At 33.6% G+C, this 17,380-nt stretch overlaps 1 protein-coding gene across 2 annotated transcripts in view; it reads left to right on the top strand.

Moving 5' to 3' along the window:
- The window catches only part of LOC110639187 (uncharacterized), a 28,512-nt gene that overhangs the window by 10,362 nt on the left and 770 nt on the right, over positions 1-17,380 (top strand). Inside the window, exons 4-23 of one of the 2 annotated variants that reach the window (XM_021790024.2) lie at positions 904-1,079; positions 1,774-1,847; positions 2,046-2,081; positions 2,174-2,264; positions 2,487-2,546; positions 3,272-3,407; positions 3,796-3,992; positions 4,712-4,813; positions 6,528-6,638; positions 11,128-11,193; positions 11,281-11,379; positions 11,804-12,049; positions 12,367-12,519; positions 12,621-12,722; positions 13,858-14,172; positions 15,385-15,572; positions 15,766-15,868; positions 16,302-16,447; positions 16,846-16,925; positions 17,040-17,215. In XM_021790024.2, the coding sequence (XP_021645716.2) occupies positions 904-1,079; positions 1,774-1,847; positions 2,046-2,081; positions 2,174-2,264; positions 2,487-2,546; positions 3,272-3,407; positions 3,796-3,992; positions 4,712-4,813; positions 6,528-6,638; positions 11,128-11,193; positions 11,281-11,379; positions 11,804-12,049; positions 12,367-12,519; positions 12,621-12,722; positions 13,858-14,172; positions 15,385-15,572; positions 15,766-15,868; positions 16,302-16,447; positions 16,846-16,925; positions 17,040-17,215 (2,657 nt within the window). The remainder of the gene's footprint in view (positions 1-903; positions 1,080-1,773; positions 1,848-2,045; positions 2,082-2,173; positions 2,265-2,486; positions 2,547-3,271; positions 3,408-3,795; positions 3,993-4,711; positions 4,814-6,527; positions 6,639-11,127; positions 11,194-11,280; positions 11,380-11,803; positions 12,050-12,366; positions 12,520-12,620; positions 12,723-13,857; positions 14,173-15,384; positions 15,573-15,765; positions 15,869-16,301; positions 16,448-16,845; positions 16,926-17,039; positions 17,216-17,380) is intronic. The other variant, XM_021790025.2, reaches the window with a different exon arrangement.

The following is a 17,380-nucleotide window of genomic DNA, read 5'->3' as shown; positions in this document are numbered from 1 at the left end:
ATATAATTAGGAATTATTGTATTTATTGGCTATTATTAATTTCCTAGTTAGTCGTAGCCTTTGTATATAAATTAGAATGTTTGTAAATTATTTCTGTATGAAGAAATATAAAAGAAAATTATCAAAATTCTCTGTTTTCTACAAGTGGTGCCAATTGAGGATAAGTTGAGAGAAGGGAGATTGAGGTGGTTTGGTTATGTGAAGCATAGATATAAGTAGGCTCCAGTTAGACAAGTAGAGCACATTAGGTTAGAGGATAGGAAGAGAAGAATGGGTAAACCTAAACTGATTTGGAGGAGAGTAGTACAACATGACCTATAAGCATTACACATTTTCGAGGATTTAGCCCAAAATCGTTTAGAGTGAAGAAAGAGAATCCATATAGCTGACCTTCATAAATTTTTAGGATAAAGGCTTAGTTGAGTTGAGTTGGAAAATAATATGACTTTTAAAAAAAAAAAAATTAACTTTAATTGCTCTTGTCCAGTAATCATTCTGAGTGGAGGTAGGGCATATTGTTGAATGGGATTGAACTTGTTATCTTAAATTCGAGATTGTCATTGGCTCAACAACACATAACACTTGGTTGCATAAAATATTAGTTATATATATATATATCTATTTTTTTTTTTTTCTGAACTCCTCGTGATAGATTTTATTGTATATATATTTTTTGTTCTGAGATTGTGCTTTATACGGTTTTAATAAGGCAAACCAAAAACATCTTCTTTAATGTAGATTTTATTTTTATTTCTTATTTCTGTAATTCTGTATATTAGAGTTAACAAATCATCAAGACATTATCTTCTTCCTTAGCCCTTTATTTTTGGACCAAATCTCAAATCTTTTCATTGCAGCCAGAATTACTTGTTTTCTGTATTACTTACAATTTTTTTAATTCAGTTTTTGGTCATCGAAATAATCCTGCATATCTAACAAGATGCCCAAGAGTTGTGGTTATTTCTTATACAATGCTTCATCACTTGAGAAAGAGCATGCTTGAGCGAGAATGGGCTCTCTTAATAGTTGATGAATCTCACCATGTGCGTTGTTCAAAGAAGAAGTCAGAATCAAGTGAGGTAATATTTAGCTTTTAGATAGTTGAGGATTCCCATATTTTTCTTACTTCTTTTTGCAAAAAAAATTGTACAATATAAATGTTGACATTGTCTTGTGAATTACTTGTGATTCTCATTTGGAACTTCTGGCATCATGGAGTTCTTTTGATAATTTGGAGATTCTCTGTGTGTGTGAGTTGGTGTGCTTTACAAGAATTAGTCAGGAAAATATATTACTAAAGTTGACATTGTGAACTGTACTATCTTTTGGTTTAGGCTAGGTGGAACTACTATGATCAATTGGTGATGCAATGCAGTTGTAAACTCAATTAAGAACAGTGTAACTGGTAGATTTGTAAGATAATGTATGTGGTTGTTGGTCTTCGCATCCATTGATTTATAGAAGATAATTACTTTGAAATAAAATAAAATATTGACATCACAAAGTTTTCATTACTACCAGAGTGTTCTTAATTAACATAGCTAAAATCCAGGCCTTTGTTGCCATTGCATAAGACAAGGAATAGAGGAAAAAAGACAAGTAATTGATATTAGGATCTGCCATTTTATGCTTTCCATTATGTTAAATAAGCTGTAAGTACTTGAATTGGAAGTACTCCTTTATTCAAATATAGATCCCATTTAATTTGCTTTTATTGGCAGTTGCATAGTATTCAAGTGCCTAATACTATTTGGTCATTTCTTGTGTTAACAGATAAAAGCTGTTCTTGAAGTGGCAGCAAAGGTCAAGCGCATAGTTCTTTTATCTGGGACACCTTCTTTATCCAGGTTATAGCATGTTTATTTGGGGCAAAATGGAATTATCTTTATTCTGTAGTGATCTTGAATTATCTTTGGATTGAAAATGTGTTACTTATCCATTTTGTAATATCCCTCTACTGTTAATAGCGTTCTCAAGTTCTGTTTGGATTAGTATTAAATATGCATTCTAATGTGATGTTTGTGTAAATTCCTAGGTGATCATAGGCCATATGACATTTTTCATCAGATAAATATCTTATGGCAAGTGTTCTTCCAATCTTACACAGCTGATATGCTTTTCTTAAGTTTTGATTAATTCAGATCCCATTCCTTAACAATGCTTCTGATTTTAGGCCTGGTTTACTGGGACAGACCAAGTATGACTTTGCAAAAACATATTGTGCGGTTAAATATGTCCGGACTTCTGAAGGGAAACACTTCCAGGTAACCTTGACAGCAGCCATAAAATAACATTATATGATTTCATAAAGGCTTTCTTATTCATTGGCGATGGTGTGAGTTATTTGGCTAGAAACTCATGGACCATAGTGTAAAAGTTTTTGTAGACAAAAACTCTTTGCCCTTTGTCTACAAAAACTTTTCTTTGCATCTTGGCTCTAAATGAAGCTTTGAGTTATTTAATAAAATATGAAATCTTTATTGCAGGATTTCTCAAAGGGCATTCGCTTGGAGGAATTGAACATGTTACTTAGACAAACTGTTATGGTATGCTCTTGCCTTTGTGCTTAATGTTGTGTGGACTATTATTCACATTACTTTTTTTTTTTTTTGAAAAGTATCAGCTGTAATTGTCATTGTCCAATTGTTAATTCTTAATTGTCAAACCGAGAAGTGATAGAGATGGAACTTTACATTACATCCAAAAATCGCTACCACTTTTTCTTTGTTATCTTTTCTCATTTTCCTAGTTCTTTTAGTATATTAAAGATTTTCAGAATACTTGTGTTGTGAGAAGTTAAACAATTAATTATTGGTAAACAAGTAGATAAGAAGTTATGATATAACAATAAATAATGTGCCTTTCTCCAAGTCAAATTTTCTTTCGAGTTATGATTTTATACATTATTGTGTTAGGATTGAAACCCTAACAGAGAATAATTAGAAGAATTTAGGAAGGAAGAAGAAGAAGTAGGGAGAGAGAAATAGAATCAGAAAAGAGAAAGAATTGTTATTTCTTGAGAAAGCATTAGAATGCCTTTACAATGAACTACAACAGAGTTTATAACTACTTGACAGCTATTTGACAACCATTCACCCGCCAATTACAACTCATACAACTAGCTACTTGACAACTATTCTCCCACCAATTACAACTCATGCAACTAACCCTTATTCTGCCTCAGTCTTCTTCTCTGATATGTAACATATTGCATGTGCTTTGTTTTGAGAAATTCTCATTCATAGGTTTATGTTTTATTTTATTATTGTAGATAAGGCGTTTGAAGAAGCATGTGATGGAGCAGTTACCACCAAAACGTCGAAAAATCATAAGATTGTTGTTGAAGAGATCTGACATAGTCTTAGCAATGACTGCTGTTGGGACTGTGACTGATGATGCTTCTGAAGGTAATGCAACTGGAGCCCTTTTCTTTATCTGTCAGAACTCTGATCAGTCTTGTAAAGTTACCAAATTTTTTAAGTTCAATTATGTTTTGAACCTTTTTCACTTTTTCTTTTTGATGGTGGTAAACTGATTAACCAGCTTGTCCCATTTTTTGCAAATTATTTGGATAAAGGCTTAAATAAAATAAACGAACTAGTATCCAAAATGTCAATGAGAAGCTTATGTTGTGAATTTGCAATTCACTTTTCAAGTGCTTAGCCTGGTAACAAGTTTAAAGCATAATCGAGAAGTAGCTACTCATGATAGGTGAACAAACTGTACTTAAGTATACAGTCATGTACATAGCTTTCTTCATACCTCTTACCCTGCACCATTTTCTTTTTCTTTCAGATAGTAGGGCTATTTGCAAGTCAAGCCAACTTTCTTATCAAGAGCTTGGTGTTGCAAAACTGTCTGGATTTCGTGAATGGCTTTGCATTCAGCCACTCATTTCAGAGTCAGATGTGGAAGCAGAATTGGATGTAAACCCCAATGCTCAAAAAATGATAATTTTTGCTCATCACCATAAAGTCCTTGATGGAGTGCAGGTGAGATGCTTTTAATGTTTGTTCTTCCTCTTTGCTTTTGAAGTTTTAACCTCTCTTGATTAAGATTGAGGATGTGATTGCAATTACTCCTAGGAAAATACACTGGAATATTTAAACATTGCCTGATTTCTCTGAATTCTCTGGGTTATTGTTATTTTCACAGTGTCCAAATTCAGGTTAGTGCTTATTTTCTATCAACACTTACTAGTAAATATTAATGGCAAAAACTGAAAAACCTATATACTTCTTTTACATTGTCTAAGAATCCTAGAAAGTGAACTCTTAATAAATATAGTTAAATGAAACCAAATGAGACAGTAACAATTGAACAAAGAATTATTAAACCTGTGTGGATTGTGAGTGAATTGTTGCACAATTCAATCCATCATGAATCGTATGGAAATGAAGTTGTAACAAATTATTATGACTTGACTTGACTCATTGGAAGTTGGAACATGGAAAGAAGACAAATGAGACTTTGAGTCACAATTAACCACAAATTGTACTAGATTGCTAGTGAAGCTGTAAAGTCATCCAATATTTATCTCTAAACTAATAGTTTCCTGTGTGTTTCTGGATGATAGTGGTGAGTTTACATTTTTTACTGCCCCTAACGGCTTTAATATTTCTGAACTTTTTGCCTGCATTTTGGCCTCTGATAGTACTGTATGATGTCCAAATGCTAGTCCTAATATAATTTATTGCTATGAATTGGTCAGGAGCTCATGTGTGAGAAAGGGGTTTGTTTTGTTCGCATTGATGGAAACACGCTTCCTAAAGATAGGCAATCAGCTGTACATTCATTCCAATCTTCAAATGAGGTTCATATCATGCTTTTGTATCTGCTTTATTTTTCCTTTTTTTTCTTCTTTGCAATATGTAAAACTTTTCTTTTTTTTTTTTTGTTTCCTTATTGGATTTGATGAAAAAGGAGGTATTTAATGAAAATGATTAAGATGGGCAACAGATTGACTTAAAAACATTTGAAGACACTCCAAGGCCTGCTCCCTTATCCATTTTAGAAGGATGAAAGGAAGAGGACTTTCTGCCATGAAGAAAGATCACTATCCTTATTATTATTATTATTATTATTATTATTATTATTATTATTATTATTATTATTATTATTATTATTATTAAGTTTCTGGAAATAGAATAGCCATAGAAATGAGAAAGTTAAATATTAGGTGCATTACGAAAGTGAAAAAAAAATGAAGAGGAGGGAATATAATGAAAAAAAAGGAACAACCTGTTTCCACACATATTCCAGATGTATATGAGATTTCTAGGATTAATACATTGATACAACTTTTTGGTATTCCATTAACTCTTGATAGGAGCCATAACATGACATTTTGTGCTAAAGGTGATTGAGTTGTAAATAAATTAAAGCAATGTATTTGTACATTAGATGACTTGACTTAAAACATAAATGTACAAGTTATCTCCTAGACTAGTTAACTAGATTATATCTATTTAGCCCTCCTTGGACCAAAGGAAAAAAAAGAAGTAATGTAACGTATTCAACAAATGATGGCATCCAACAAATGAATCATACATAATATCTGATGGCTTGGCTGCATTCCAATGTTTCATCTTGTTCAGTTGACATATCTTTTATTGGAGCTTTTCTAGGTGCACTATAATAAGGATTGAGTAGTTTTAATATTTGACTTGAAATCTCAGTTCATGTTTGTCTATGTGCCAAAATATTAGTTCCCTCTGTAAGTCTGTATGCTGTGTGTTTTGATTTCCAGAAACTTCTGGCTAAAGTTTGATGTTGCCAATCTCCCTTGTTTGAATGCATATAGGCACTCACAAAAGGGTCTACCTTTACTCTTTAACAATGTAAAAAACTATTGTTTGAATGAATTGAGGACGACCACTGAGCGTTGGTGCCACATTAAGGTAGGGGTGAGCAGAATTTGGTTCAAACTAAATTTATTTGGTTCAGTTTTCTCAATAATTCAATTCAATTCAATTTTTGATTTTAAGAAATTTGGTCTATTCCGTTCTGTTTGTTTTTAAAATAATTGATAGAACCGAACCAAATAACGTATTTTTTAAAATTAATTATTATTAGGTCTCAAATTAGAGTTAAAAAATATAAAATATAACTGAAATGAGTCTAAAATAAACCTAAAAAGGCCTAGGATGAAGCCCAAGCCAATAAGTTGAAACAAATCGAACTGAACAAAATCAGTTTGGTTCGGTTCAATTCAATTTCTCTATAATTCGGTTCAGTTCAGTTTGATTTGTTAAAAATTTCAGTTTATTCGGTTTTTTTATTTTTCAATCTGAACCAAAACAATTGATGCTCACTCCTAGAGTAAGGTTGCTTCATTGCAACTTACATGTCATGGGTTCACTTCAAATCTTGGAAATAGCCCGCTTGCCGTGCTAGTGGAGGTGGCCCTCTGTATAGCCCACACTTAGACACCATTGCATCTTCTATGTTCACAAAGATGATATATCCAGCATAATGAATTTTTGAACACTAAAGAATTCATGTCCTAACATTTCTTTATTCACCAGGTTAAGATTGCAATAATTGGCATAACTGCTGGGGGTATTGGACTTGATTTCTCCTCAGCTCAAAATGTCGTGTTCTTGGAGCTGCCTCAGTCCCCATCACTGATGCTTCAGGTCTGGCTTATTTGTCATGTTCAGCTTTGGAGAATTTTATTGTTGAAAGTTGATGACATTATATTGACATAATCTTTTATTTATGGATAAAGAATTGGTATTCACTTATTAATTTTGGGCAGAGACTAGAGAAAGATCACTGGATTATAAATTCTTTTTTATAGATGTGTAATGTAACACCCCTCACCCGTCTACAGTGTAGCTGAGCAAGGCATGTCACACGGAGTTCCGGAACACCTTATCTTATCTTATTATATTTTTATTATACTTGTTTTATTGATTTAAATAGCCTTTATGTAGAACTCATACCATTTATGTCCTTTATTTTAAATTTTGATGAATTTGAGTTTTCGCAAATTTTATAGTAAATCCGGTAGAGTACTGGCTGTAATTTGGAAAAACAGTTCTTTTGACCCTGTTAAAAACAATTCCAATATAATACTCAAATTCTCAAAATCAATTTATCTCAACCCAATCTCAAAGTTTCTCATCAATCTCAACATTTCAATATAACCTCACAATTCCATTCATATTATAATCAATATCAATTTCATGGAGAAATACTCAAATTTTAATAATTAACAAAGATTCACAAAATATTTACATTAACATAAAATTTCATAAGTTTACAATGTACATGATAATAGTGAAAGTCTAAGTACAAAATACAAAACAAAATTCTAATGTCCTACCAAGTGCACTGCAGATGAGAGGTGACTCTGGACTCTGTGCAGATCTGACTAATCACCTGGTCTGAGGTTTGTTGGGCTCTCCAACTGTGTCTCTAGTACCTATGCGTGACAAAAACGACGCGATAAGCAATACTGCTTAGCGGTGCCAATATAAAATAAAAATAAACTAAAATAATTAAATATGCAGAATTCATAGTATGATTATGAGCAGACTGAGATTTTAGGTAATTATTAATATTATTAATAATTTGGTGCTTTTTATTAAAACTCAATTTAGTTGCCCGAGTAACCTATGCAACTGACCGGACTGGATAATCGGGTAAACTGGCACTGGGTACCAAGTACCTCGGGCCATCACACCATTGATCACAAAGTGTCTCCAGGTGTGCAACAGAACAGCTAATAAGCCGTAGTAATCATAGGGCACAAGGCCGAGTGTATCAAATGTATCAAAATGGCCAAAAGCCATAATATCACAAAATGGCCACAAAAGCCATAAATTACAGAATGACATAATTACATATGCATTATTGCTATCGGAACCCTATTGGCATGCCAACCTATCCAAACCAATCATACTAGGCATAATAGGGCATGTTACAAAGTTAATTATGTGATTCTTTGCATTTGATATTGAGTAATTACTATTCATTTCCCTAGTCAACCAAAATGTTGACTTTTTCATAAATACTAGATATGTTAGTTCTAATAACACCAACATACCACATTTTGAGTTCTGCTACTTAGCTTTCCAGAACTATATGGCACATCTCAATTGAAGTTTTCTAGTGAGAGATATCATTAAAAGACTATGCTGGAGTCAATAGTCACTTATGCAAATTTTCAGAATTTGTGCACTAACTTGACCTAGTTAATTGACCTATTTCTCTTGATTTCTGAGTTTTTGTCAAAATACCAATATTGTAGGTCTATGTCTTATTGAAATTTTGGCACTGATTTCATGTCATTTGGAGTTCTGTGGATCAAGTTATGGTCTTTTTACCAAAGCTGGTCAGGTTGCATATGTCCAGCAATTCTGGGCTGTTTTGGTTCTGGACAGATTTAGTACCCCAACTTGAGCAAGCAATTTCTTTTGGTTAATGACATTTCTAGGCTTTGTGTTCTTCACAAAAGTTGTAGCCCTCTGTCTAAGTTTTTCAATGGTATAAATTTCAAGTCATTTGGACCTGTCTAGAGTGAGATATGACCAAATGAAGGAACATTGTTCATTTGGTAAAATTTCTGGGTTCACTAAATGGTAATCCGGATTAGGGCAACATATTGGTCACTTTCTGGATAGAATTTTGGCATGATTTCTACATGAAAATTGGTGCATTTTAGGTCTAGTTTTACCTCCAATTGGCCTCATACCAATTGGGGCCACACAATTTCACTTATGGGTCAAAATATACACTGCATTCAACAAATACTCAACCTGCCACAAAAATTACACTTCTAAATCTCATTCCTCCATCTCCCAAACTCCAATTTTGGCATTCATGGCACTTCTAACATTAACAATCATCTCAATTCAATCAGTTTCTAGCAATTTGCACAAGTCTCCAAAAATCAATTCACAACCCTAATTCAAATGGTCAAAGTCAATATTACATATTCCATAAATTTTCTAATACATGTAAATTCATTCCTCAACATATAACTTATTCATCAACACCATTAATCACCATTTAAATGCATGAAAGTATCAATCTTCAATGCTTCTCAAGGCTGCCAAAATTCAACAATTACACAAGCCTGATCAATCAATCTCAATTTGCCAAATTCAAGCAATTACACAAAATCCCCAAATTATCATCAAACCCTACTTCAATTTTTCTCAATTTATACCTATCACATGCAATTAAATTCTAATACATATAATCACTTTAATCAACATCCCTAATCATCATTTATGTGTAAGAAATAATCAAACTCTCTTACTTATCAAGGCTGCCAAATTGGGGTTCTCAATTACTCATCATTTCCAATCAAATTCCTCATCATATCAACTTATTTCAATGTTTAACTAAGGAAAAAGGAGACTAACCTCAACTTGTGAGAATTCTTATCTTGCCAAACTTCAATTCTACCTTTTCAATTTATTATCAATAGCTTCCTTATGATGTGGGGATTAATTTTTGTGAAGGGACTTGTGAGGATCATGGTGAAAATGGGAGAGATTTGAGCTTTGCATGAAGAATTTCCATGGAGAAATGAGAGTGATGATATTCGGCCATTTGAGAATGTTTAGGAAGAAGATGATGAAGTGGTGGGATTTGCCATTTTATGGCTTTATATACCCCACTTACTTTGATTTAATAATTATTATAATCAAAGTTTTCATATTTGCACTTATCCCTTATTTTTCCTTAATTACTTTACATGTATAATTTCAAATTTTTATGGAATTTTCAAATTTCAATATTACTCATTTTTAATGGATATTTAAGTCAAAAGTCAACTCTAGGTGTCAAATGACCAAAATGCCTTTCTTCGGGTTATAGTCCCACTTTTTCGGTAATACAGATTAAATCCCCGATCCGTCGGTTCCTTAAATTTTCATTTTCATCGGTATCGATTAACTAAATTTTCTTTGATATTTTCAATGTCAATTATACCTCAGTAGACCTTTAATTAGGTCCCGAAAATAATTTCCTAGGGTTTCTCGCGGTCCTCAACTGTCTATGCAGTGACTTCCCGGTGTGGTCACCTATCACTAGAACCGCAACTCATTTAACCTACTTACATTTCATCTCTTTTATTTTCTCTTTTCTTATCATGTATTCTATCATTTTATGCCTCCTCACTATCATTTAAGTGTAGTTCCAGACATCCTGACTGTCTGGACAAACGTTAGTCATCGAAATAGTAGAACGTACGGACTACGTAAAGTGAGGGCGTTACATGTAATGTTCCAAAATTTGACTGCATTATCTACAAAATTTGACGAGAGAACATGCTAATGGAGAGTATGGTTCAATTCGTACTGGCTTGAAGCCTTGAACCGGAGCTGCAGGCCTACGTTGGACATTCCTTTCATATGCCCCATGTTTAGTTCAGAAAGGGCCAGACAAGCATTGTGGACTTCTTACATTGGATATGGACAAATACAATGGAGAAATATTGATATGGGAGCATTCAGTAAGGGCCAGACAAGCATTATGGACTTCTTACATTGGATATGGACAAATACAATAGAGAAATATTGATATGGGAGCATTCTTAACTATTATAAATATGAAAAGGCTGATATATACTAATAAATTACTTTCTTTTGTGAAGATATTAAATATTGGCTAGTTGCTATTTATCCGTAGTGAAAACTAATAAGCATTATTGTTTGTAGTTTTTTCCTCCTTCGTGACAATTGTGTTCGTATTATGAATCTGAAACGAAGGTCCATATTCTTTTATATGCTTAAAGGTGTTTTTGTTATTTTAAGGGTTCCTGTATATGTGAATTTCTATTACACATAGGAAAAATAACTATCAAGCCATTGACTTTTTTGAAACTACTAGTGGTATATGTGATGGTCATTGTGGAATGTAATTTTTCAAAATTGTGTTGTTTAATATCCAATTTCCTTATGGATGCTGATTGTTTACTGAAGTAGTTGCTGCTACACATTTGTTGCTGTCTTTTTTTTTTCTTACTGTCAAAGGGCAATTGTGTTGTTCAGGTGTTGGGGGAGGGTTCTACCGTCTATGAAACATTTTTTGTTGTGTATTTTTGTAAAAATTTTTTCCATAGTCTTTTGCTTGTGATCTTTGATGTATTTCATTTGGACATTTTTGAAGGCTGAAGATAGAGCTCACAGGCGAGGGCAGACAAATGCAGTCAACATTTACATCTTTTGCGCAAAGGTTTACATTAAAATACTTTTGTTAAGAGTTTTTTTATGCATTTATTTCTCTTGAAAACATATATAAGTATATTTTATAATATTTCAGGGAACTATGGATGAAAGACATTGGCAATACTTAAACAAGAGTCTGCATCGTGTTTCATCAACTACAAATGGAAAATATGATGCAGTACCAGAGATAGCAGTATATTTTCCTTCTTTCTTTCCTTTTTATTTATTGTTGCGGCTTGATTTTCTTCTAGATAATATAGTTTTTTCCCGCTAAGATGGTATGTCAAAGCATTGAGTTATAAGTTCAATTTGTTTCTGGAATTTATTAGATGTCTTGCTATCCAATAATCTAATACTAATTAAAATTCTTCAGTGAGATAAGTATAATACTTTCTTTCATTAGTTCTTCTCTTTCTTTTCCTTTTTATTCTTTTTCTTTTTACACAAAATATAGTAATTTGTAGTTTGTGTATTTCCCAACGAAACATGCACACATGTGAAATTGGAATTTATGAGTTCTTTTCGCATTCTTTTCAGAAAGTTTTTGGTTTTGTTATTCATATGGTTGTGTGACAAGGTTTTGGTTTTTAATTTGTTATCATTAATCTGGTTGGCAGGTTGATGATATTTCCTATCTAGAAACAATGGGTAAAACTGAGCAATGTCATGAAGATCAAGTTCTCGATAAACAATATGGCAAGCTCTCTGCCACAGAGCTGAGGAAATTAACAGATTCTGGCTCAGCACAGGGTACACGACCTTTTGAAACCCATGATGAAGCAGCTGGAATGATAAATGATAGACCCAGAGAACAAGCTAGTTCTGGTGCCGCCTCTGTTCAAGCAGATGATTTTCATCTTGAGGTATCACTTGGAAATTTGAATTTATTGTTCTTATTTTGGGGATCATAAGGTGTGACGAAATTTTTACGCTGGTTGTCACCTACCGCAACCCTCCTTTATCCGGGCTTGGGACCTGTTAAGCGCAAACTACTTAGGCGGAGTTAACCCAAAATCGTTTAGAGTGCAGAAAGCGAATCCACATAGCCGACCCCAAATTTTTTGGATAAAGGCTTAGTTGAGTTGAGTTGAGTTGAATTGTTCTTATTTTGGGGATCTCTTCTCCTTTCCATTTGTTTAAATATTCTCTTCTTGTGAAACTGAATATTTAAATTTGATAGGTAGAAAAGGCTAGTGGTGTACTTGATCAAGAACTATACAATTATATTGTTGCAAATGAAAACCTAGAGAGAAATGTGTCTGAAAGTGAAATTAGTGGGGTTTCTTCTTCTATGTTGGATAAGGGAAATGGAGGCAAGGATCAGTTAGAAAAGGTATGCCTTTTGTAAGCTTTGGTCTTCTCAGACAGGTGACCATTTATTTGTTCCTTTAGATTTTCGCAAACATAATTGTTTTATAAATCTGAAAAGTGCAGGGACAGAAAAGTTATTCTCAAACAACAGAAATAGACAACCATGGATCTGTTCAGGAAGATGATGAACCTTTCTCCAACCAAGTACACTCTCTGCGCTTTGAGGTATAACAAAAAACATGAAAGTGAGGTTTTAGTACTCGTTGAGTCCCCTTGTTGCGTTTTGCAATTGAAGCAATATGAAGCAGCTTTTGGTTATTTTTCCACTGATAGATATGTTCTGTTGCAAGAATCTATTTGTTGCTCCATTTGCTGCCTTTGAGAGCTTTGTTGCAGTCTTAACTGGTTGAGTATGCATACATCTGTATGTTTCTACTTTATTGGTGTATGTAGTGATCTGTGTTTACTTTATATCAGACCTGGTATATTCCAAGGTTTAAATGTAAAAGTATAATTTTCAAGGATTTAGATGTAAGCTTCAGTAGCTGACCCTAATAAATTTTTGGAATAAGGGCTTAGTTGAGTTGAGTTGAGTTGAGTTAGCCGTAAGCTTCAAATCTTTTGGTTCAATACATTGTATGGTTCTGTCGGTCTGCAGAGGGCTTTACAATAGCAAATTTAACATTTGGAAAGGCATGCAATTGAGATTGACTTATGAATTAGTTATTTAGTTGTGTTGTAAAATTTGACAGTTTTCTTCTTCCACCACTTTTCCTCTGCCTAACAAACATTATATGCCTATATCAATAGGTTGAAACAAAAGTAAAGGGAGACTGGTTAGAAGTTTCTGCTAAGTCAGTACTTACATGAAGCGGTTTTAGATACCTCATTTAGCTGTGGTTTGGCTGCAGCCTTAATCTAAGGCTGGGTAATTCAATGAACTTAAACTTGTAATTCAGTTTGCTTTTCATATTTACTTTCATCATTTTGTGACTTGTTATTCAAACAGCCTTCTCCAATGTCTTATTTTATCAGTATGTTTTTTTCATGCTCCATGGATTTCTGATGTCATGTGTAGAATTTTCAAACATTCAGACATTGTGCTTTCAGATGGGCATTGTATTCTTTTAATTTCACACATTTTTGTACTAAATTTATCTTGAAAGAATTTGGATGTGTTACTCTTGGAACAAAATCTGGTGGCTGCAACTGCAACCAGTCATCACTTGAATTTAGTCATTTGAAAGGCCATGAAATTGTGCAGGGCCTATTATTTGGTTGCCTGTTATAGTTTTTACAATTATCTGTATGAAAAGATATGGAATTCATTTAATAGGAATTAGCTTGAACTGCTGTGCAGGTAAGTAAATATACTGGGAGGATTCACCTGTATTCCTGCAATCCGGGGACAGACTCAAGGCCACAGCCGCTATTTGAAAATTTCCGCCCAGAGGAACTTGAGACACTTAATTCTCCAGTGGCCAATGACAACAAGGAAATAACTTCTAGATCTTTCAATGGCAACCCAGCATATAGGCGTGCTCTTCTTGCATTCATTAATGAATGGAATAAACTAAGGCCCATTGAGAGAAGGAAACTAGTTGGAAAGACTTTGCAGCTTCCTCTATCTATTGAGTTGTGCTACTTGAATGAAAATATTAACCACAGTACTGAGGTATGTCCACACGATCTAGTACTTTCATTTCTTTCTTTAATATAATAAACTGCTTATGGTTGATTAGTAGATGCTCAACTCAGGTCAACTAATCTTTAATCTCAAAGTAGTAGGAGTTGGTTAAGGGATCCTTTTCCTTCTATTCCACAAGATTTAGGGCAGCTAAGTGCCCAAGTCCTTTCTCATATATTGTTACTTAATTTTCTTTTAAGATAAAGGAAGAACATATTGGAAAAAAAGAAAGAAGAAACATTACAATTTGGAGGTTACAACTAGTATCCTCTAACTAAAATCAAGAAACAAAAGAAAAATTCAAAATTATAAAGCTCTCAATAATTTGATATCAGCTATGTACACTCTTTAATAGTCCTTCAACAGTATCACACAATGATGCCAAAAGAAACAAATTTTTATCATAACAGCTCTGTGGGCAAAATTTGATCAATTAAAATCCCTAGAATTCCTTTCCAACCAAATTTACCAAATCACTAAACACAAAGAAAACACTATAACCTCGCCACATTTTTCTGATCAAACTCCTTAAAATTTTTCAATTTCAACAAATCTTCCAAACTCTATATGGTAACTTCTACTGAAAATCTCCCACAACTTCAATTCCAGTTTTGATATGGATCAATAAACAGAACAGTGCCAAAAAGAAGATAAAATGTTGCATAATTTACTATGTTCAAAGCATAGAACACAAATATCCAGTGAATATGCGCAAATTACTCTTGTTTTCCTTTTTTGAGGACAAGAGACTGGATAAGAACCTGGACTTTGAATGGAACTTAAGCCTTCCATATATATGTAGCCAAAGCAAAAGAAATTTAATTAGGAAGACAATAAGATGATTGTGAAATGAGTTGCAAGAAAATACTGCAAAATTCTTTTAAGTCCAGAAATTTCTACATGGTGTAGAAGGACAGTAAGAAATAAGAGATTAAGCAACAAAAATAAGATCTCTTACTCCCCATCATTTAGATTTTTGAGTAAAAACAAATTAACAGCCTATTGAATTCCTAGTGTCTACTGTTATGAGGAAGCTTAAAATGGTGCATTGGAGATTGGACAGATTAGGGAAAGGAATTGAAAATGAAATGTCAATTCTAGAAAATAATTAATTTATAAAATCTTTCTTTAACACTAAAATGTGGCTGAGTATGGTAAATTGAATGGTTTGGGTAAAAATTGAGCAAATCTTTGTAATAGGGACTGCTGAAGGGTGGAAGCAAGCGACGCATGACTCCTTGGGATGAGATTAGCTACCCTTTACCATCAAATGCTGTTTGGAAAAAGGTAAATCTATCAGGTAGCTATGGAAAGAAGGAAAAACAATACACGCAGGGTTGGACCCTAATGGATGAGCCACTATGTAAACTCTGTCAAACACCGTGCAAGTAGGTCCAATTTAATTATCACTTGCTGCAATTATTTATCTTTTCAATTACTTTGCTCACTTTTTCTTTTCCTTTTTCTTATATTGCGTTTTAATCTATTGTATAAATCTTGTGTATGTAGAGTTGTGCTCATTTTCTCTTGGCATTTTCATTATATTTTGCTTTTAATAGAAGTTCCTTTGTTTACTTTCAGGGGCAACAATGCCAAGACACCTGAATTTTTTGAGGATCTTTTCTGTAACCTTAGCTGCTATGAAGAATATCGCGTAAGGACTAGTAGCAGATCCCTTCGTCAGGTTAGGACTGGATTATATCCAAGTGTATTCAAGTTGAAGGAGCTTTATTTACTTATTTAATTTTATTTATTAGTTTATTTTGAGCTGGATCTGGAGGTCACAGGTGGCTTTGGTGTAATGGTAAAATTACTCCATTTGTGACCTAAAGGTCACAGGTTTGAGCTATGGAAATAGCCTCTCTGCAAATTAGAGGTAAGGCTACATATATCAACCCTCCCCAGTGCTCACAAGTTTGGGATGCTTCATGCACTGGGTCAACCATTTTTTTTAGTTTATTTGGAGCTGGGAGAATTTCAAAGAGACATTAGCTTACCTTAATTTGGTTTGAATGGAATAATTTAGATTGAAGATTTGAGGTTCTGTTTGAATTTTTGTCATTGGTTCCCTATCATTCACTCTGGCACACAATTGTTAACGAATTTCATATGTTCAGGAACTTTTTCAAATAGAACATGGGGTTTGCATGAATTGCCAGTTAGACTGTCATCAACTTGTGAAGACCATAAAACCTTTATCATTGGAGAGGCGAAGAGAATATATAGAGAAAGTAGCACCAAATGTGGCCAGTCGGAAGAAATTGTAAGTCAAAAGTGAATACTAGTGTCAAATTTATATGCTGTTGGATGACAGCAAGTTCCTCTATTCATGATTTTCTTCTTCATTTAGTGTCTGTGCTTCAGAAGATATTGATGGTGTGACGTTTTCTTTTTTTTTTTTTTTTTTTTTTTTGTGCTCATTAAATGTTTGCACCTGAAGTTAAATGATAGGTTATGCATAAAGGCAACTGATCTCTGAAAATTATGTATTTGCACTAATACTTTGTGGATTGATCAGGCATCTTGTTACACTTAATAAGGATATAGAATTTAGTTGTTACCAAAATACTAGTTTTCTAATTGGGACATTTCATGCCAGTGTAATATTACTGCCAAACGTTAACCACTGTTCTGAATAATTACATTGTTCGACATCTGCAGAATTGATAAGCTTGTGAATAATCCATATGAAGGCAATGCATGGCATGCAGACCATATTATTCCTGTCTACCGAGGTGGAGGTATGATAATGTTTTATCTTTGAAATTAATGTCCAAGGACTGATATCCCACCAATACTTGATTTGTTCAACCATATTTTAGCCCCGGTTTAAAGTAAATTGTGTTCTCAAATAGGTGAATGCAGACTAGAGAACATGAGGACTCTTTGTGTTGCATGCCATTATGATGTTACAGCAGCACAACGTGCTGAACGACGTGTAACAAGGGCCAAGGCCAAGGAACAGCTCAAAGTCATTATGAATGACCTCAAATATAACCAGAATATGGAGGAGATTGACAGTAATTCTAAGGTAAATTCCGAGAACTTGGGACTCTCATGAAAGTTCTGAATATGTTGATTAGTAGAGGTGATCATTATATTCAGACTATTCCATGGAATCCTGAATGGTCTTTTCAAATATATGTTTTTATTTTCCAAAATTTTGAAAGGTGAGCAATCTATAAAATCATTGAGG

This window comes from Hevea brasiliensis, chromosome 13 (genome assembly GCF_030052815.1).
Source record: "Hevea brasiliensis isolate MT/VB/25A 57/8 chromosome 13, ASM3005281v1, whole genome shotgun sequence".
NCBI classification, from domain to species: Eukaryota; Viridiplantae; Streptophyta; class Magnoliopsida; order Malpighiales; family Euphorbiaceae; genus Hevea; species Hevea brasiliensis.
This window is presented reverse-complemented; position numbering and strand designations above follow the sequence as displayed.